At 46.5% G+C, this 22332-nt stretch overlaps 1 protein-coding gene across 4 annotated transcripts in view; it reads left to right on the plus strand.

Moving 5' to 3' along the window:
- The window catches only part of Tub (TUB bipartite transcription factor), an 84903-nt gene that overhangs the window by 37510 nt on the left and 25061 nt on the right, over nucleotides 1-22332 (plus strand). For 2 of the 4 annotated variants that reach the window (XM_076940546.1, XM_076940542.1), the window contains exon 6: nucleotides 4879-5037. The exons of the other annotated variants lie outside the window; for them this stretch is intronic. In XM_076940546.1, the coding sequence (XP_076796661.1) occupies nucleotides 4879-5037 (159 nt within the window). The remainder of the gene's footprint in view (nucleotides 1-4878; nucleotides 5038-22332) is intronic. 4 annotated transcript variants of the gene reach the window in all.

Genomic DNA, 22332 nt, shown 5'->3' on the forward strand with positions numbered 1-22332 from the left:
GTGTGTGTGTGTGTGTGTGTGTGTTTGTAATGTGCTGGGAGTGGGAAGCATTGTGGGTACACATGCAGAATATCTGGGAAGGTGAAATTAGTATTTGGTGGGTGATATGTGTTTGTTAAGCTTGTGAGCTCCAGGTCCTTGGCATGTTTATTTGGCATATGTAATCTTGTGTATGTGTATTAGGAATGATGAAGGTGATATGTGGGAGACCACTGTCTGCAGGTCAGTTTTCTCTGCTGGGTATATGAAGCATGGCTTGCTATTGTGTATGATGTACATGCAATGTTATATCCCCTGTAATGTGGTAGGGTTGAAGAAAGAGGGCTGAGGCACAGACACAGGAAAACTAGTGTGTGTGTGTGTGTGTGTGTGTGTGTGTGATGAAGATTTAAGCGATGGCCTCCTATCTCACATCGATTTCCTCTCAAAGTTGAGGAGCCTGAGCCTTATCTGGGTGACACAGAAGGGGCTGTTTGACTTTTTAAAAATAACGTACATTAATTGTCCATATTAACAGAGTTCCATGTGACAGCCCCATGCATGCACACAGTGTGCACAGCAGCAGCTAAGGCCCTGAGTGCTAGAGGGGGTGTAGAGAGGATTGTCTATGTGGGAGAGTAATGAATCACACTCAGTTCTTCAGAGTTCCTGTACTAAAGTCGGCTCGTATTGACTTGTAAGAGTCATTTTCACAGTAGGGAAAACATTCCTTTTGTTTGTTTGTTTGTTTGTTTGTTTGTTTTTTGTGACAGGACTCACTATGTCACTATGTAGTCCTGACTAGCCTGGATCTCACTCTGTAGACAGACACCTGCCTCTGCCTCTCAAGTGCTGGGATTTATTAAAGGTGTGTTCCACCACACCTAGCCTTTATCTTTATTTTATTTTTATAAAGCTTTTGTATACAATAAAGGAAAGTGCAGGACCATTAAACCTAGATGTTGCTAAGACTTTGAAACTGTATAGACTTTAAAATGAAATTATAATTAAAAACTATAATTTCAGCCTCCTCGTGGTTTTAGCTCCATCTGTGCTCTCAGGGCTCAGCCCGCTATGCTGTTTGATGGCCTGGCTGTGCTGCAGAATGAGTTGCTCAGTACCTCTTCCTAACTTTCTGTTTCAGCATGTGGCAGATCAGCCCAGGAGAGAGATTTCAGAGCAAGGCGGGTTCCCACAAAGAATGGACATGTCCTTATTGCGCGTCTAGACTGAAGAAGGTAGTGGGGACCAATGTCACAGTGCAGATCAAATTCTACAGTGCTGTCACATTTGTAGTTGCCACGTTGTGACCAGCACTGAGCACTGGAGAATATCTCTGCAGTGCTGCTGTCAGCCAGTTCAGCAGGGAAGTCACTCACTCACGGCTCTGGGAATGTGTGCTATTTGTCAGTTCACTTACTTCTTGCTTGCTAAACTAAGTGAAAATATCAAGCAACATTTGAGTTAGAACTAAATCCATTTATCATTTCAGCCACAGATCCGCAAGGTAAAAATGAGGTGGAATCAACACACACAGTGATTTATGGGACAATTAATTGTCTGGGTACATGGGATAGCAGCAAGGAGTATCAGGGTTTTTCCCCTTACAGCCATCTCCTCTCCTCTCCTCTCCTCTCCTCTCCTCTCCTCTCCTCTCCTCTCCTCTCCTCTCCTCTCCTCTCCTCTCCTCTCCTCTCTCTCTCTCTCTCTCTCTCTCTCTCTCTCTCTCTCTCTCTCTCTGTGTATGTATGTGTGGTATGTATCTGGAGATCAGAGGGCAACATGCAGGAGTCAGTTCTCTCTTCTGGAAATTCTCTTCTGTAGTTCTGGGAATTGAACACATGTCCTCATGTACCCTTATCCAACTGAGCCATCTTGCTGACCTAAGAATTGAGTGTTTAATCTATATTTATAAATTGTCCAGTGTCCATCCTTTATGTCAGCAGAACTATGTAACTTACGTATGTATGCATGTAAACACTCTCTGGAGAGCCTGATGTTAAGTGTCACCATTTGAAGCTGTTCTGTAGCATTCTGTAAGCCTGGCATTACCCTCAACATGCCTTCTTTATGTAGAGGAGATAGAGCGAAGGGGATTGGGGGACAGGTACCAGTGACAAGCAGCAGGGAGAACACCTTTTCAGATTCCCACAAGCTGTGATCACCTCCTAGTCGTGAGTGGAGGGGCTCACTTGGGGATCCCAGTCATTTAACTAAGTCTCTGTTCTGTGCTAGGCACCAGGTGGGAGTTACATACAGGAGAAGACAGGCACAGTGCCTGCAGGGAGCTCACAGCCCAGGAGGAGATACCAAGCCACTCACTGCCTGTTTCTCCCTTCAGAGCATGCAGGCCGGAAGAAGTGCCAGCTGATGCAGTAGGGAGTGAGGTGACAGGAGTCTCTGGCCTGATGGAGCCGGTGTGTGCATTTTATATTAAAAGCAAATCATCTGAATTGAAAACATATCAATCCTCTTTCCAGGGTCCAGGCAGGGTAGTGCCCAGGAACATGGATTATAGGCTAGGGGGTGGAGACAGAGGGAACCCTCAGGGCACTCTTGGAGAAACAGTCTGGAGAGAGATGAGAGAGCATGTGCAAGGCAGTGAGAGGGGAAAGCAGGGATTTGAATTGTGCATTTGGAAAGCTGGAGCACAGCTGAGAAGGGACAGTCTGGAGGAGAGAGAGCATCAGAGGAGGGGAGGGGAGGCATGGCATGGGTCCAAAGCCTTTCCAGCCACAAGGTGGCAGAGGAGTGGGGGGCGGGGGGGGTGGAATCTATGGCTGAGGGGAGCCTCACCAACAATCGATATGTTTAGACTGATGTTTTTTCAAAGCCAGTGTCCCTGGAGCAGGTAGAACTGAGGCAAGGAGAGGCTGGAAGGAGTCTGAGGTGTGTGAGCACTGTACCCAAGTAGCAGCTCTCACACAGAGGGAAGGAGACCCATAAGAAGACTCTCAGGGAAAGCACATGGGAGCTTTGGGAGATGCGTTTGCAATGCCATCTAGCTGTCTGGAGTGATGAGGGACTGCATGAGAGAGCAGGAGGAAGAGTGGGCCGGGATAACCTAAGGTTAATTTGGTCCTTAAGATTTCAGTGTGTTTCTGTAAGGGCTAAGAGACATTTTGGAGTTAACGGGGGTATTGGGAAGTAGACTAGAACCTCTGGGGGTAGGTGGAAGAGCCATGGAGTGCAAGATCACAGGGATGAGAAGGGAGATCACAGGATGAGAAGAGCCTCAGAAGCTTCAAGGCCTAATGCTTCAAGGCCAGTTCAGGAGCCCCCATTTTTGGGACCTCATTTTTGGGAGGTGTGTCATGGATGGTAGGGCCCCCCATGCTGAAGAACCAGAGAACGGATAAGAGGAGAAGGTTAGGGAAGTTCAGAACATTGGGGGAGGCTGATGGCTGCCTTTGAGCAGGGCCTGGAGGCCACAACGGTTAGGCCAGTCCTAACTCTGCTACCAACTTGCTGTGTGACCTTCAGCCAATCTCTACCTACTCTGAGCCTCAGCTTCTTCATCTGAAAATAAGGTTGGATTGGACCAATGACATTCAAGTGACATTTGGAGCCTCCCAGGATCCCCAGGAGGAATCTCTAAGGATGTGTTGTGTGGGGGAAGGAGATGTGGATCATCCACTGCTACCCCACCCCAGCTTCATACAGAGCTGTTAGATTGTTTTCTTTTGTCCTGCCTATGAAAGGGTGTACTCCAGCTGAAAACCACGGGGCCTGAAGAACCCCAGACATTGTGGCACATAGTACAGGTCTGTGAATCCCTGTTAGCTTGGATACTGACGGAGATGAGGACGGAGCAAAACACAAAATGAAAGCCAGCTAGCTTCGCTTCAGATGACATGTAAAGCCCCAGGCCCATTTTCAGCATGGCACAGTCACAGCAGTATCCCCCATTCTGTAGCTCTCTGTTTTGTCTAGGATGTAGGATTTTGTCTCTTGCCTTGGTAGGTCACAATGTATATCAGTGGAATGTCCTGCTCCCTGCACAGGGAGGCCCCACTCCTGGGCTCAGGGCAGACTGCAGCATAATGCCGGAAGCAGCCTATCTGACTCCCTGTGATTTAACACCTCCACCCCCTTGTCTCTGCAAACACGCAGCAGAGGTTCCTGGAACAGGAAACCAAAACTGAGTTTTCAGGCATGGACTATGTGTGGGAGAGCTCCACAGAAGGTGTCCTGGTTCCCCTTCTGCCCCATGAAGCTTTCTTCAAGCCTTGCTGATAGATAGATAGATAGATAGATAGATAGATAGATAGATAGATAGATAGATAGATAGATACCAGGTAGACTCTGACCAGTATATGAGGACCTGTGTTGTGGGGTGGGAGGGTGATGGAGAAACTCCCGTGATGTATCAGAGAAGCCAATACCTAGCTTTCCATCCTCAGGTTTGGTCTCAGAATTTGGAAAGGGCTGCAGACCCCTGTCCTTGCCCGGGGTTCTCTGAGGGAGGAAGAAGACAGATCAGCTCAAAGGACAAGGAATCAAGTCACTTGCTTTGTGTCCTTTTAGCCCCAGGTCATGTCCTATTGCCTGGAAGGCAATTCCATTTTAGGTCTGCCTTCTAGGGGGTCTAGATATCTACAACCCCAAATTCCAGGTTCTGAGATAGTACTTTGGGGGAAGCTCTGGGTCTCCCCACTTTTCTTGCTCCCTTAGAGGGAGGGCTCAGAACCAAATGGTCTCCTTCCTGTCCCCTCATCAGCACCTCAGACAGGGCTCAGAAAATCACGCTAGGAACCCTGGGAAGACCCTGTCCCCACATTCTCTTCCTATCTTCTGTTCTTTATATCCCAGGACCACAAGGAGTCTGCCACTGGCTCTCACTTGGCAGGGAGGTTGGATGGGGACAGGGTGACGACTCACGGTGTTTCCTGACAACAGGCCGGGGGACGCAAGCACCAATGTGAAGCTGAAGAGAGTCCTGGAGACAGGGGTCGGTGAGACCGAGTCTGCCCAGGCCACACCAGTGGGCGGGTTGTGGCCCTGGGCCTGGGGAGGGTCGCTGTTTGAGAGGAGGACCCAGCTTTATAAAATGACTCCGTAAGTATGTCTGGGGTGAGTGGGGTCATAGGGCCCCCACTCTCCACATGGGACAAGGGCATGGACCGAGAGACCTTGCAGTGGGGGACTCCAAGGCTTGGGCTCTGGCAGAGGCAAAAACTGGCTCTTTTTCTCTGGGCCCGTGAAAGTGGTCTGTGGGGCATGTTTCAGATCACTAGCTGAGACATCCCTGAATGGTGCTTGTGTTACCTAAGATGGTCGGTTGCAAGTTGGCTGTCTCAAAGGCTAAGAGCCCTCAGAGCTTAACAGTCCAGCAGAATAGGCTCATACCCTTCCTTGTTCAGCAACCAGGCTCTCCAACAATGGTTTGCACCATAGAAAAACCACTGGGAGAGTCTTTTAAATGCACATTTCCAGTCTTGCTACCAGAGAGCCCAGGAGTCTGCTTTTCAAAGCTTCCGTAGATCACTCTAGGAGGCTACCTGCCCAGGGTTTTGGGTATTCCTATTCTGGTTCCAAAAGATGTTCTGGTCAGTTGAACTCTTGCATAGGAGAGAGACCCAGAGGCTCTTCAATAACCTCTTCCTGAGGCTGGGGGGCGGGGGGGAGGTGATGGTTGAAGGAGGCTCTGGACATCACAGGCAAGGGGCTGAGTTCACAGAGGTGGTGGCACTCATGGCTTTCCCACGACCCTGAGGGCCACACAAATTCCCACATTGCTTTTGTCATTGGATGAACCTAGAACCTCTTGAAGAAATAAGACAGAGAGTTTAGAAAGGACTCCTGGAGTTGAACTATCAAGGATCATTCGGAAATCTTGGTGGAATTCCTTTCAACATTTTAAGTAACATTTTGTAAGTGCCTAGTTAATTCAAAATGACCTTTTTGAAAGATAAAATAAATGACCTTTAAAGCCCTTCTAATTGACATTCGGGCTACTGCTTGATTGAATTAGCCTGAAGGCAGCACACATTTGCTGTTTCCCCTGGCGGAAGCCAGAGTCAGATGCAGAAGCAGGTTGGGTTGGCTTATGTCCCATCTCACAGCCTAGGATTGAGCATTCAACCCACCTGACATGTCCACATGTCACACACCTCCTTTCCACACCTCCTGGCTGGAGAGCTTCTGAAGTGTTCACCCGACCCAGTTTGCTCAGTCAGTCCCCGAGGGCTAGGCCTTTGGGTTCATTCCAACATCTTGCTATTATAAATATCACAGCTATGAATATCTCTGTACAAATTACTTTCTTAGTATTTTACTGGGAAGCGTTCCCCCAAGTGGCATTGCTAGGTCAAAGGGCATGAAAAATGTTATAGTTCTTGTCTTACGTTACTAGATAGTTACTCAGATATATTGAAGCCATTTGCCATGGCACCAATTACATATGACTGTCCCTATGGCACTCCGGTATATCAAGCCTCATATTTTGGGCTATTGGCAGCTGTTTTATTTATGGTTTTCCCCTATTTTGCCATATTGCTTAGGAATAGTGCTATAAAGAATTTATGCATGTGCTAATGTAAGGATACATAAACTCGAACGTTACCAGGACTCTGAGAGGCTGAGAGTACAATTGCCTTGTAGCAATTATGACAGTGACCTGATAGGAATCTGTTCTGAGTCAAAGAGCTGGATCAGGACCAACTGGGCATGGTGGTGTATCCCTGTAGTCTCAGCTACTTAAGATTCTAAGGCTGGAAAATCAAACTCACTTGGACAATATATGGAGAGACCCCAATTCCCAAACCAGAGTGTGCTGACCTTGGCTACTACTCAGGCTTCAGTCCTCTCATGGAAGGCCAAGCTCTACTCCAAGACTATTTGATTGGGTTTTTTTTGTTTTGTTTTGTTTTTGTTTTTGGGTTTGTTTTGTTTTGTTTTGAGACAGGGTTTCTCTGTGTAGTCCTGGCTGTCCTGATACTCACTCTGTAGACTAGGCTGGCCTTGAACTCAGAAATCCACCTGCCTCTGCCTCCCAAGTGCTGGGATTAAAGGCGTGTGCCACCACCGCCTGGCTCCAAGACTATTTGAAATGCATGGAGACCAAGCAGTGAATGTGGTTTCCAAACAGCACCTCTGGTTCCTGGCAGAAGACTGACGTGAAGGGGAGGGTGAGGAGTCATGTTCCTCTGCCTGTCCCCAGTTTGGTGGACTGTGCCTGAGCTCTGTAGGGACCTGCAGATCCCCTCACACAGCTGTGGCCTTCTGGATGCAAGTTGTGTTTACAGCTGCGCCTGTGGAGACTTGGAGTATATTTGTCAGCCCTTGCTAATGACCATCACGTGTCAGTACCAAGAGTTTAGCCAGTGCTTCTCAAATCATCAACTCTGACATTGGACAGAGAAAACAGTCTGGGTAAGGTTGTAGCACTGGTTGGGGGCTGAGCCCTGATGCCTTGGTTGAGGTCTAAGTATGGGAATTATAGGCAAGAGGATTAGGAAAAGGTGGTCTGATTAAGAGCCCAGTACTACCCTCAGGTAATGACAGGGACAGCTCATCAGAGACAATTTGGCTCAAAACAATGAGACTGAAAGACATAGTAGCTGGGGATGGATGCATGGCATAATGTTGCAGGCGGCAGGGCCTCCTGGAATATCAGGACAGACGGGTCAGATGAGGGAGGAGAGAAGTCAGGGCAGACATGGCTGGTGGATGGAGGACCTAGCAGAGCATGAGAGAGGAGAGCTTAAATCCTGGCTCCACAGGACTTAGTAGGCTTGAGAACAAATAGACAGATGAGCATCCCCAAGGGTATTTGAGACAGAGTGGAGTACAATGCTGTGTGCAACCAAGGGATCTTATAGGCCCAGGGCCAGGGGCTTCTCCAATTTGAAGCAGTGTCCTGGGAGCAAGGGGAGGACAAGAGTCAGTGTAGATAGACAGTGGGGCCCGACCTCTCAGAGAAATGGTGGAAGCTGGCCACAGAGCAGCATTCCCAGCCACCGCCTAGATGGGCAGAGTTGTCTGCAGAGGACAGGTTAGGATCATGAGATTCAGACTAAGGAGAAAGGATACTGCATATTGCTTTAGTGAGAGGTGTCTTGAGCTCACTGATGTCAGACCTTGAGCAAAAGAAAATTTTTTTTTTTTTTCATTTTCTCCTGGCCTGTTGCTTATAAAACCTGGACTTGGGTAGAGCTGGCTTTGGGTGGGTCTGGGCATGGCAACCAGACAGTTGAGAATGGGTTGGGTACAGACATGTAGATCATGGATTCTGATTCTGACACTGTACTTGATGGTGTGACCTCTGGTTAATGTCTCTGGGTCTGGTATCCATAACTGAGGAGAACAAATGAGATGAATGCATGGAAATACTCTGTAGACCTTTTGATTCTTTTTGAGGCAGGGTCTCGGTATGTAGCCCAGTATGGCTTTAAATTTGCTCCTTTCCTGCCTCAGCTCTTTGAATGCTGCTATCATAGATAGGCATGCACCACCATGCCTCCTTTTCTTGGTCAGTTAATACGAGTTTTCTTTCTTTTGCCCTAAAGGTTGGGCCTGACTGAAAGCCCAGGTCAGTCTCCATCTTAGGCAAAAAAAAAAAAAAAAAAAAAAAAAAAAAAAGAAAGAAAAAAAAAGAAGAAAAAAGAAAAAAATCCAAACCAACCAACCAACCAACCAAACAAACAAAAACTGTGATCATGGAGAGGGGGGGTGGACACAAAGCTCAGGAAGGGGCAGCATGTCCTGTGGGAGGACCAGAAGCAAGCGCTGAACAGACAAGCGTCTGGATTAATCTAGCCTGGAAGACTGGTGAATTTAGCTGGGTAGCTACACAGCATAGGAAGAAGCAAATGCCTGGCAGAATGTGGAGCCTTGGTTTCTTTCTCTAAAAAGTAGGACTGTACGTGGGCTAGCATCTGTGATGGAAAGCGCCCAAAACTATGCAGGCACGCAGTAGGAGGCTTCCGTGGCTGTAGATACCTTCGTTGCTCTACAAATCACACACCTCAGCATGTCTGATTTGGAGTCTGACAGACATGGAAGTCTAATCTACAGATGAGAAATGATTTAAGGTGACAGAGTGAGTCAGTGCAGCAGTCATGGTTAGGAGACCAGACCAGGCAGCCCGGCTGCAGCAGCTGTCTCCAGAGCATGTGCCCTCCTGTCTGGAGTCCTGGGCGCCTCAAATGCCCCTCCCTCCAGCGAAGCTCACAGGTGTCTCTGCTTCTCTCAGATGCTCCAATGGCTTCCTGTGATCTCCCTTCAGATATCACAGCATTTATCTTACCCTTTTGTTATTCACTTATGTCATTAATTTTTGTTATGGCAGTTTAATTTATTCTTTGACAGGTCCAAGCACGTGTATAACAACTTCTGATCACACTCATACCTCCTTTCTTATCCTCCCCCCATACCTACCACCAACTCTCCATCCCACTTTCTTGTCTTTCTGTCTGTTACGTTGGGACCCACTGGCCTAACCAGGGCCTCCTGCAAGAGCGTGGGTCCACTAGTGCTGTCCACTAGAGTGTGCATAACTTCCAGTAGTTACATCACTACAGATAGTGACTTCTTCATCTACAGCAGCTCTCGGTTGCATTAGCTCCCCTGGTGAGGGGCAGGGGCACAATGAACCCCTTTCCTATCTATGACTGAATATTTACTAGTTCAGTTTTGTGTGGGGTCTGTGCACAGCAGTTGTGAGTTCGTTGGTGTCGTGGCTATGTTGTGCTCATAAGACAGCATTTCACAGATCTGCTTCCCATCATCCAGCTCCTCCTGCTCCCTCTCTCCACGATATCCCTTAGCCTTGGAGAGGCTGCTATGAGGATCCTGTTTAACGCTGAGCGCTCAGCAGGCATTTATTTTCAACACTGTGACCAGCCTTGAATCTGTCTTAACCACCATTCGCTGCAAAGAGACACTTCTTTGATCAAGGCCTCAGACAACACTAGTCTATGGGTATAAACAATATTTAAGAGACAGTTTGACAAGTTCAATTTACAGGACAAAAGTAGTAGAGTTTACCTCAGCAATGAACCTTCAACCAGTCCACTGTACTGGGCATGAGTTCCCTTCTACAAAGTAGGCCTTTGATTCAATCAGAGAGGAGTTGGTTACCTCTCACAATGCTCATGCCACTATTGCACCAATAAGCACTTTGTATCTGACATGCTGGTATAGTGGCTACAAGGTCTAAAGTTGGGGAAGATCCTTACTGACCTTTTGCCTCAACTCCCTCTACAGCAACCTCTGGCACTGAAGGTTAGCCAGCAGGGAGGAAGCTTTCAGCTCATTTATAACATTGCTTTTCTGTATTCTGTAACCAAAGTGTATGGTGTCTTTAGCAACAGAGTTCTGTTTCTCTTTTTTTGTTCTTCTTTCTGTTTATTTGGGACAATGTCTTGCTATACAGCCCAAGATGACCTCGAACACACAGCAGTCCTCCTTTTTCAGCTTCCTGAGTGCTGGAGTTTTAGGCATGTACCACCATGCCTAGCTTCAGATCATGGTATTTCCCAAGTACTAGCAAACCCCTATCATTTCCCATTATTAAGAGACTCAAAGGTTGGGGAAATGGCTCAGTGGATAAAGCACTTGCCATGCAAGAGTGAAGACTTGAGTTCAAATCCCCAGAACCCATATAAAGCCAAGTCCATTTGACACAAGTTATAATCCAGGCACATTTATAGCAAGATGGGAAGCAGAGATAAATTTCCCAGAAGCTCATGCACCAGCTACCTTGATGTACACAGCAAAAACAACAAAAGAGAGGCACTGTCGCAAACAAGGTTGAGGGCAAAGACTGAGACCCAAGGTTGTCCTCTGGCTTCCTTCATGACATGTGCCATTTCTGCGTGTGTGTGTACGTGAGCACGACACACACACACACACACACACACACACACACGCTGACCTCCTTGGCCTTAAATACTTCTTCAAGTCCTTTTCCTTCTATGTATCCCTTCCCAAAAGGCTCACTCCTCCACCCATCCCAGTGTTCTCTTCCTGGAGTTTCCTTGTCACCTACTTTCACTGAACATTATTATCTTGGATCCTCAGCCTCCCTCCATACCTTCCTGTTGTGGTAGGCTGAGATTCTTGTTTGTTGTGTCTGCATCAATGTTCTTCATTGACCTTAACCTTCACAGCCCAGGCCTGGGCCATGCCCCATTCACTTCTAAATCCTTAGGATAACAGGCCAGAGTGTGCACTGAGCCTCACCAAACAGAAGTAGCCTGCGAGGTCCCTTGATGATTCAGAGGATGAAAGATCCAAATGCCTTCCTGTGTTACTTTCTAGACCTGTAGACACTGCATCCCAGACAGCTGAGCTAGATAGGCCCCAGAGGTCATCTACACTAATCCTTTATCTTTCAGATGTTGGACTGAGGCCCAGAAAGGGGGAAGGCCTAGCCCAAGATTGCTCAGCAGGGAGGAGTTGTGGCTGGAATTCAGACCCCTGGCTGGAAGCCCAGGATTCTTCCCCCTCTAACCATTCATCTTGTCTTTTTTCTCTGCACAAACCTTACCACCATGGCAAGTTACTTGAACTGAAAAAATTAGCCTCTGATCTCATAGTTCTAAATCTTTAATTGTTCCTCTGAAAATAACAACCATAAATTAATTTAAACTTTTGACATTTCACTAGCATTATGAGTGGCGCTTAATGATTAAATTCTTATGGGTTAATGAATATTACCATAGAAATAGAATGTTACCATAGAAGCATAGCTTTCTAGGGTTTTTTGTTGTTTTATTATTATTTTATTTATTTATTATTGCTTCATTTTTAGTGTATGGCTGTTTTGCTTATATATATTGAAGACCCCCTCTCTAGGGAGACCCTCACTCAAATCTCGGGAAGTCACGACCACCCAAAAACTCGCAAAACACCGAATCTGGATGCAAACAGCAGCGGCTTTATTAGGGAGAGTTAGCCAGCTAATGGTCAGTTTGTCCACGCAGGAGCTGACTTGACAAAGACCGACTGGCTGAGGGGCTTTTTAAAAGGGGAAAACCACAAGCCAGGGGAGTGAGGAGGGGATGAGGGGTTGCTAAAGAAACATAACATAAAAACAGCGGAAAATTCCAGAGGAGTCAGGGTCATGTGGAAAACACACTGTATACTCATTCTTCTCAAAAATGTGGTCTTGCCATGTCATTGTGGCCTTGCCCTGTCACTTGCTCAACTATTTCTCAGTTGCTCCAGACACGGCCCTGCCCTGTCATCGTGGTTACTAGTTTCTCAGCACCACCTAGATGACTTGCATTCCTCTCTTCCGGTTCCTGAAACCAGCCAGTCTACATTTTTAGCTTGCTTCAGAGAAAATTTTCCATGTCCTTTAAAGTGAGGCTTAGAGAAAAGCCTATATACATTTTATAAAATGATTTTTATATTTTTTTTACTTTACAATATGTCTATGCACCTTGTATGTGCCTGGTGCCCATGGGGGCCAGAAGAGGTCATCAGATCCCTTGGGATTGCAGTTACAGACTATTTAGTTGCCATGTGTGTATAGGAATTAAACCTGGGTCTTCTGGAAGAGCAGCCAATGCTTTTAACCCCTGTGCCATTGTTCCAGCCCCAGGGTTTCTTATTTTCATCCACTGAAGATCCATGTGAGACTTCTGTCCACAACCAAAGTGTTTCAGTTATTGTAGCTCTATGCTCTGATAACTGGCGGGACTTGTGTTCCTCCCACTAATCATTATCAGAATTTTCTTTGCCTGTATCCTTTACTTTTGACTCTCTTTTTCCCCCTTTCAGATATTATTTTTGGTTGTCTAGAGGAATTAAGGGCAGGGGAAGAGTCTATCCCAGGCAACTGTAATTCAGATCAGTTAAACATGGCTCTCAACATGATAAAGAGGCCCAGTGATTGGGTGAAATGGGATGTGTGTGTGTGTGTGTGTGTGTGTGTGTGTGTGTGTGAGAGAGAGAGAGAGAGAGAGAGAGAGACAGAGACAGAGACAGAGACAGAGACAGAGAAAGACAGAGAAAGAGGGAGAGGGAGAGAGAGAGAGAGGGTGGGGAGAGAGAATTTGATAATTTTCTTGTTGCCTTGACAAAAGCAACTTAAGGAAGAATTTAATTTGGGACAGAATTTAAGAAGGCATACAGTGCACGTGGCTGGGACAGTGCACGTGTCAGGGACAGCACAGTGGCAGGAGCAGGAGGCAGCCGGCCACATCGCCTCTATAGTAAGGAAGCAGAGACTGATGGCAGTGAGTGCTCAGCCTTTTTCTTTTCATTTAGTCCAGGGCCCAGCCCGTGGAAAGCTGTTGCCCCCATTCATGGCGGTCTCCCCTTTTCAGTTAAATCTCTCTAGAAAGGCACCCAACATTGACCTATAGTGTCATATGCACTGACACGAATGTGTGCACAGATGAACATGTACACAACCACCCTCTCAATGCCAAGGCAGGGCTAAAGAAATCCCTGCACTGTATGGAGCTTCAGAACCCCTTGGAACTGTTCTAGCAGTACAGTGTCATTAGTAAGAATTATTGTCTTTAAAACAGTCATCTTAGGAATCTCTCTTGAGTTGTTTATATAAATCTCAGTTACATCTTAGGAGTTTCTTCCTATGGATCACAATAGGCCTCATTTATATTATTTTAAGATGCTTCCTTCAGCCGGGCAGTGGTGGCACACACCTTTAATCCCAGCACTTGGGAGGCAGAGGCAGGTGAATTTCTGAGTCTACAAAGTGAGTTCCAGGACAGCCAGAGCTATACAGAGAAACCCTGTCTCGAAAAACCAAAAAAAAAAAAAAAGATGTTTCCTTCATAGTCCTACCATTCTAAATGAGATCTTTTTCACTTTGTAATAATTCTCTATATCAGAATATTTTTTAATCTCTATATCAGACTATTTTTTTATTCTGACACCTTTGACAAACCCCCATTCTTGTAGTTTTCTTGTTGATTTCTTCAAATCCTACTGAGACCCCAATTTATATTTGCTGTCATATAAATTGTCTGCCTTTCTACCAGGGTAGGCTCATGAGTGCTCATGAGTGCCCCCTCAGGAACTTTAGAGAAATGCAGGTTATCTGGTCCTGTAGCCTTTGTAGGTTGTGGGCTATTTCCACTGAACCTCAACCTGGAGAAGGGGGCTGGACCTGGGAGTGTGGGGATGGCAGGTAGACTCCAGACTCATTAAAGGACAAGGAGAAGTGTAGATAGATCAAGAACCTAGCACGTGTGGAGACCAGTATGAATGGAGAACAGAAACCATACACTTTGCAGGCACTTTAAAAATTTTTGGCCTCAGAGCATGAAAGTCGGCAAAGGATTTTAAACAGCAGGTGCAAGGATGGATTTGCATTCTGCAAAGATCACTCTCTGCCATGTGAGAACAGACTGCAGGGGGGCCAGAGGGAAAGGGGGTGCAGTTCCTTATATAACAACTCCCAAGGCCTAGTGGCTTTCCTGTATTAACTCTTCAGCTCCTAGGACACACCGAGGAAGCTCATGGCCGAGTCTGCTTCAAACCAGCACAGATCATCGTGAGCTAAGGTAGTAGTGGCACTGGGCATGATGAGCAAGATTAAACATCACAGGATCTGGTGACAGATTAACTGTCACAGGAAGATGGCCGAAGGGAGGAGATAGGTTTTCCACATATCCATTGAGCACTGGAATTTTCCTCCTGTGTGGCACATACCACTTGTCACCCCTGTTCCTTCCCATGGGGATGGAGGAAGTGGAGGCCAGTTGCCTGGATGCTTTTTGCCCTTCCCACCTTCCTGTTTTCTACATGTGGGGTGGGTTGAGGAGCATCTTGCTGGGTCTGTCTTCCTACAGCAGTTGAAAGCTGAAGGGAAAAACATTTGTCCTAAACTGTCACCAGATAGGAACTCATACAACTCTGGTGGCTTAGAGATCTAACCCCCTCCTCACAGATCTATACACTGAGGCCAAGGGATCTGGGAAGAGACGTTCCTATGGGCACAGAGGAGGCTAGGAACTCAGGCCTAGAACTTAAATTTCCTGATGTCTGAGATGCTGGTTGCGTTTTTCATAACGTGAGGATACCAGCAATGACATTAGCAAATGTCTAGGTACCTGCAAAGGGCCAAATAAGGATCCTTAAAGTCCACCGGAGTGAAGAAAATAGGGTTAGACATTAGATTTGGCAAGATGAATGAGTGGCAATAATCCACAGAAAGCAGATGGGCTGAAGCATAAGTCTGGGAGCTAGAACACAGGGTGGAGCCCTGGGGAAGCACCAGGGTCATGGAGCAAAGTGTGTCCTGAGCTGGAGGTGAGGGCTCTGCCCACAGGAGACAGTTTGAAACCTCTGTGGTTCCTTCTGAGGGTGTTTTTAGCTCATCTATCTCCAAGGGAGACCTTCAGAAGGTCTGATGCCTGTGAGGATTGGGTTATATCCAACTAGCCTGAGGAGTCCAGCTCAGAAGCAGGGGCTTTGTCCCGCTGACTATATAGCCCTCGACCCTATGTTCCTGCACCCCTTTTGGCTCAGGGCAGCAGGACCAGAAATGGGAAGGAAGTAGCTGTAGAATAAACAGAGACCTGGAAAGAAGGTAGACCATGATGAGCACCAGGAATCAGAAGAGACTGGTGAGGCCAGTAGACAAGCCTGAGGAATGTGCTGCCCCATCTGGCCCCACCACCCTGGGCATGATCTCACTTGAAGGTCTGGAAATCAGTTATACATTCCGTCATCCCAGGCCAGACACACAGAAGGGAAGGGAACCTGACCCACTCCCTCTGAGTGCCATTAGCTAGGATCATCTCTTCTCATCCCTATCTCCTCTGTGGGCAGCAGCCCTGTGGCCCAGACCTTGGTTGAAACTGAGTAAACCCCTGTATTCTGACTACCCACACAGCACATCTGCTCCTTCCTGTGAAAGAGTGCCTCAGGTTGCTATGAGCAATCAGTGGGGTCGTACCTGCTGGTGCTTTGCTGCCCTTCATTCGGGCTCAGCCGTGGGAGCTCTAATGACTGAATGGCCTTGCCTCACTCTGGAGCTTGGAGATGTGTTATTCACAGGCTCCCTTTCTTACCGTCTCTCTTCAGCCTCACATACAGCACAGTAAGCAAGTCCACACCGTCCCCACCTAATAGATGGTGCCTTAGTTTGTGTTTTACTGCTGCGAGCAGACACCATGACCAAGGCAACTCTTATGAAGGCAAACATTTAATTGGGGCTGGCTTACAGTTTCAGAGGTTCAGTCCATTACCATCATGGCAGGAAACATGGCAGCGTGCAGGCAGACTTGGTGCTGGAGGAGCCAGAGTTTTATATCTTGATCTGAAGGCAGCCAGGGGACCCTTAGAACTAGGGGATTGTCTTCAGCACTGGGCTGAGCCTGAGCATAGGCAGCCTCAAAGCCCGCCTACACAGTGACACGCCTCCTCCAATAAGGCCACACCTCCTGATGGTGCCATTCCCTATGGCCAGGCCCTCAAGCACATGAATCTACAGGGACCAAACCTATTCAAACCACCACAGATGGAGAAATGTAGGTGACACCATGAGAGTGGTTCCTGGAGCCCACAAAATAGCAATACCAAGAGGACAAGAAAACCCAGCCTTTTCCTGAACTCTTGCCTGTGTTTGATACCAGCATTTCCTCTGTGGAACATGAGGGTTCTATCCTTACTGCAGAGTTGAGCAAACTACAACCATCTTTCATCTCCCAACAGTCACACTGTAAAAAGTCAAAATGTCTGAGAAAGCCAGTTCTGGATAGAACCTTTGGAACCAGCCTGATTTTTCAGGAGGCAAAGAGGATTCCTCAAGGACATAGTCCATGAATGACAGAGTCATGGCAGAACCCAGGACTGGGTTTTCTCCCCTGTGTCCTCAGTGTCTCTAAACTAGATACTTTATAAAACGTTCATTCCATTCCACAGATGGGAAAACAAAGGCATCAAGGAAGCACAGTGCTGTAAGACTCAGTATCTTCAATGATCAGGTAGCTTTGGAGTCTGATATTCATGAATCGGCAGCAGTCATAAAGAAGGGGTAGAGACTCCCTTCCCTCTCAGAAAAAGATGCATATCAGGGTTTTGGGGTACTAAATTTAGCAAATAGTTGACATTATATTTCAGAGACTGATTCCTCTAGTTAGTTTATGAATTTGGGAGAGGACTGTTTAAAAATGCATTTCAACCTTTAAATAACCTTGGTTTTCTTAGATAAGGGGGAAAAAAACAGGTCAAAAATCCACACTCCTGGGCTTTGCAGCAGAAAGGTTATGGAATAAAATGTCCTTTGCTGGAGAATACAAAGGAAATGGCTCTGTTTGACAAAGGAGAAGGCTCCTCCAGATAAATCCTGCCTTATGGACAAATGAGGGCTCCCTCCCTCCATCCCTGATGAGCCTAATTCCCTGTTGCTTATCTGCAAATCCAATAATGCCAGGAAAACAAGCACTCCTGGAGTCTAGGCTGGGGGGGGGGGGGGCGAGGGGGTAGGCAGTGGGGAGGTGGACCTCTTATCTTCTCTTTTAAATCTCAGCCTCAGTTCCTAGGAGAGCTGGACCAGTCTGCTTAGGGGAGAATGCAAGCAAAAACAAACAAACAAACAAACAACAAAAAACAAACAAACAAACAACCTTAGAACTAGGGACACAGTGCTTCTACTCTGAGTCTCTTTGCCCGGAGGGAAGGGCAGGTGCTCAGGCAGTTCCTCAAGATGGAGCAAGGTTGTGTTAGATGAAGGGCAGGCACAATGATTTAGCATCCTTCTTGCACCTCTGTACTGCTAGTAAAATAACCACAGGCTGTACAAGTGAGAGACTCTGCACTCCATTCCCAGAACCTATGTAAAAAGCAGGGGAATGTGAGGGGATATAGTAGCAGGCACTTGTAATCTGAGTGCTGGGGAAGTAGGGATAGAAGCAGCCCTGAAGCTTGCTGGCCAGCCAGTCTCGCCTAAAAACAGAGAACCCCAGATCCCATCAGTAGATTAGCTCAAAAAATAAAATACACGACTCCTGAAAAACAACTGGAGGTTGACCTCTAGCCTCCACATGCATAAGTGTGCACACACATGCACATGCAAAAAAAATGAATAACAGACCAAGAATTGTGGACACTTCTTACTCTGCTTGTATTAGTAGAACTACTTGCACTGTTTTCCTACTGCTGTATCATATCGCCCACGGTGACTCACGGTGTATCAGCCTACATGGTTTCAAATTGTTTTTCTTTTTAACCAAATTCGTGCATTGTGCCTAGACATTGTTTGTTTATCTACCTAACCCTGAGAGTTGGGATGTTGCCTGCTATGCAGGGATCACTAGGTCTCAGGTGCCAAAAGCTGGGAGCTTCTGGAAGGAGGAACCAAAAGAAATGGAGAATGTGGTCCCTGGGGTGCTGTAGCCAATGACACTAGACTGTGCCGTTCTCATGCTGGGCAGTTTTACTTTTAATGAGACCATTCATTTATTGCCAGTGTCCCATCACATTAATCTGTTCTTCTGTCTTTTAAGTGTTTCCCATAAAGGATGCTTTGTGAACCATCTGGCGAAGTCAGAATTTATTTATTCAACTGAATCCCAATCAATAGACATTCATCCCCACCTCTGCTGATTTCCTCTATTCTAAAATAAAATGTTAATGAATACATTTCTGCGTCAACAGGCATGTTTCCTTTGGCTAGAACTCTGGAACGATTCTGAGTCAAAAGCTCAGCCTCTTGCTATGTTTTCTCTAGAGGATGGTAGTTAAGCCTATGGGCTCCGGAACTCTCTGCTGCCTGAGTTTGAACTTGAACTCTAATTGTTTATCGTGGGCATGGCCTTGAGGAATGTTGTACCCTTTTATTTCTTCATCTGTAAACTGAGGGTCACAGTAGCAGTTTTCTCAAGTGATGTGGGGATGATGAGAGGAGCCATGTGTGAGCAAGCTGAATGAGCGTGACTCATGAGCATCGTAAAACCAATTTATTTTTGTCTCTTTTGATCTCTTTACATTATTCCATGTAGCCTCTTTCTCCCTAGAATTAGATGAAATTCAGTCCTAAGACTAAACCTTTGGGCTTTTATGGCCGTTTCAGGCAACCCAGAGTTGTCTGATCTGTCGTGTGTCCTATTAGACTAAAAATAGCCATCTCTGTGTGCATGATGGGATGCCAAGGATCAAGCCTAGGACCTTGAGCATGGTAGGGAAGGTTTCTACCATAGAACTGCATCCCTTTCCCCCAAAAGACTTCAGTTACTTTAACAACCCCTTCCCAGTACAGTCTGACATAGAACAGTGTCCTACAGAAGAGGGTGAGCTTACAAAGAACTATCTGACCCCTCTGCTGGCTTCTTGGTGGAAGGAAGGAGATGGGAGGAGGGGGAGTCAGGGTTCTTCCAAGACTGCACTCTGAGGAGCTGCTATGGTTTGTCCTGGCCTTCCCTCTCTTTAGAGTGCTGTTGTGGGATCCTGGAGACCATGCTATCACTGATGTTCCTTCTAGCAGATTCCTCTCTGGAGCTTCTTTTCCAGTTCTTTTCTCAGGCCCTAGAAAGCTCAGGCTTGCTCCCTCCCTGCAGTCATCACCTCCTACAATGGAGATGACTTGGCCTGCACCTAAGCCACTCATGCTTGGGTATCCTGGGGTTAGGATTCACAGGAACCACCCCTGTCCCTTTGCCTTGCAAACCTGGGGCACAAGCCTGTAATGAGTCCTCACAACCTCCCTGCCATCAGGGAAGAGGCAAGTTGCTACTGGCTCTGTATATTTTTCATGGATAGTGCCCCAAGACATTATGGCCACACATTAAACTCCACTGTGGGTCTCTGCAAAGCCTTACTCACTGGGTTTGGGTGAAGACAATAGCTTACTCCACACTTACCAATTATTAGGAGTCACTAGGCCCTAAGGCTTTCTCTAAAATTCCTTCTAAACTCGCCCCCCCCCCGACCTTCTTCGAAGCATCTCTTGTATGTGCCAAGATGGTTGCTGGCTGGGGCACAGATCCAGGCTCTTCAAAGTCTTGCTTTTCTTTTTTGAGACAAGATTTCTCTGTGTAGCCCTGGCTGTCCTGGAACTGGCTTTGTAGACCAAGCTGTCAAACTCAGAGATCCAACTGCCTCTGTCTCCCAAAATGCTGGGATTAAAGGCGTGGGTCATTACTGCCCGGCGAAGGTGTGATCTATTAATTCAGATCTTTGACTGGAACCTGGAGCAGAAGAATTCCATTTTATCATCTGTCACCCAGATTTGTTTTTATGAACTATACAGAAGACTTGCCTGGCATAGAAGACACTCAGCAAATGACAATCCTGTATGATCCGAACCCAGTGGCTCTCTGTTATCACACATTGATATCATAGCTGTTGTATTGGCTCTTTTTAAAAATGCCTTCAGAACTTAGAACCTTGAACACTATGCTTGTGCGTATGTAATTATGTGCTATTGTGTTCAGCGGTGCTTTGGAGAATAGGCTGTTTCTCTATTTTTTTTATTACCTTAAGTGTTTTCAAAGCCAGCCACACACCTGCTTACCTTCACTTTCATCCTCCACAGTGGAGCTAGCTCACGGTCTTTGTGGCTCTTCACATAGGACTTTCACGGGGTACTGTCTGGGCACTGACATGCTAGCCACATCTACACCACAGCTTTGAGAGCTCTGAAACATGCTGGGCTGCTCAAAAGGGCACCCCACTCATAAACCAGTTCTCATTCTAAGCTCATCACAGATGCTTAATATTACTAGCAGAACTGTACTTATTGAGACACATTCTGTCCTCACCCTTCTTCCTCTCTTTTCCTACTAGCAGTTTTCTGGACTATTTCTTTATCAGCCTTGTTTCCTTTGGTTATCTTGTCCCCAGTTCTAGCTATCCAACAGCTACTCCTAAGCAGTTCATTCTCAGCTTAGAGCCCAAACACACTAGCAGATAATGTAGCTTTACCTAACTTTCTAGGCCCATCTGCTGCCACCAGGACCATTCAGCACACTGGTTAACACCTCGGGTTTCAAGTACATTGTGTGCACTCCTCTGTGTCCGTGACTTTGCTCATGACACTTAGTTTGGAGTGAATATAGTATCTGATATTCATGGTTCATAGTCTCTTGGTAACTATTAATTTCTCTCTTTCCTTTCTTACCTATCTGTAAAAGATCTTTCTCACTCTTCAAGGCCCAAGTCAACCATTACCCTTTCCTATTCATAGATCTTTCTATGCTCTTCCTCCTTTGACTATCACTGGTGTTCCTCCTCTGGTCTTCCCTTACAAGCACTTGGTTACTGATGTAGTCATTATTTCTCTCCATTTCTACTGCCAGAGTGAAAATTCCCTGAGAGTGGTCTTGCCCCTTATCCCTTCCACAGCCACCAAACCCTGCGTCCGCCTCAGACCCGGTAATGTCTAGTAGACATCCGATTGATTTGGGTTGCTTTTGCCAGACTGCAGGATCACAATGCCAAGCCACGTGGCAGGGCTCAGCCTGTGCACATATTTATTATTCATACCCCTTTGCTTCCACAATTGAAAGAGGTGACCTCATTCAATAAACTGTTGGACTAAGCATAGATGACATAGGACTCTACATGGCAGTAACCAAGTGCCAGAGTGCAGACCTTCTTCTCCAGGGGAACTGATCTTGCTGAGGAGAGCTGGCACTGGGGTCCTCAAGCCCAGATGCCACACCCCCTTAAGACTTTAAATACCTAAAGTGTAACAAGAAGAATTTAAATTACTAGCACATATCCCATGCTAAAGGTATTTAGACCAGTGGTGAAGACGGCATCTTGGGCTTGCTGTGTAGAAGGGTTTCAGTAGAGATGACCTTGTTTCTGTGGATAAATTTGAAAAGCTTATGCCCTTCTTCAAAGTCACTTATATAGCACAACTGTAAAAATGTATAATGTTTTTAGTCCGCAGCTTCATATAAAATTCTGTATATGGCTTTCAAGAGTGTCCCTTTGATTCAGCCACTGGGGTTAACTTAACAGGTGAACCAGTGATGTCATTCAAGTGGGAAAACCTTCCATGAGCTGTGAGTTGAGTGTGGACACTACAAACCCTGTAGAACACCCACATCCTACCCTGCCACCAGTTTTGTGCAGATCAGCTCTGTCTATAGAGGAGCTCACAGGCTCTGGTTCTCTCTCTCTCTCTCTCTCTCTCTCTCTCTCTCTCTCTCGTACTGACAGTCTTCAATAGCTTTTCATATCTCATGTGTACATACTTATACTGTTTCCCTTTCTCTTGAATATCACACACACACACACACACACACACACACACACACACACACTATGCACTGGCACACAGATCCTTGGCTTCCCCATATATGATGTGCAAGCATACTCATAGACAGACAAATTCACATACACATGTACACACACCTTTACACATGCAATAGCATACAGGTTCTTGGTCCTCCCACATCTCATGTACACACATGTTCT

This window comes from Arvicanthis niloticus, chromosome 1 (genome assembly GCF_011762505.2).
Source record: "Arvicanthis niloticus isolate mArvNil1 chromosome 1, mArvNil1.pat.X, whole genome shotgun sequence".
Classification (NCBI taxonomy): Eukaryota; Metazoa; Chordata; class Mammalia; order Rodentia; family Muridae; genus Arvicanthis; species Arvicanthis niloticus.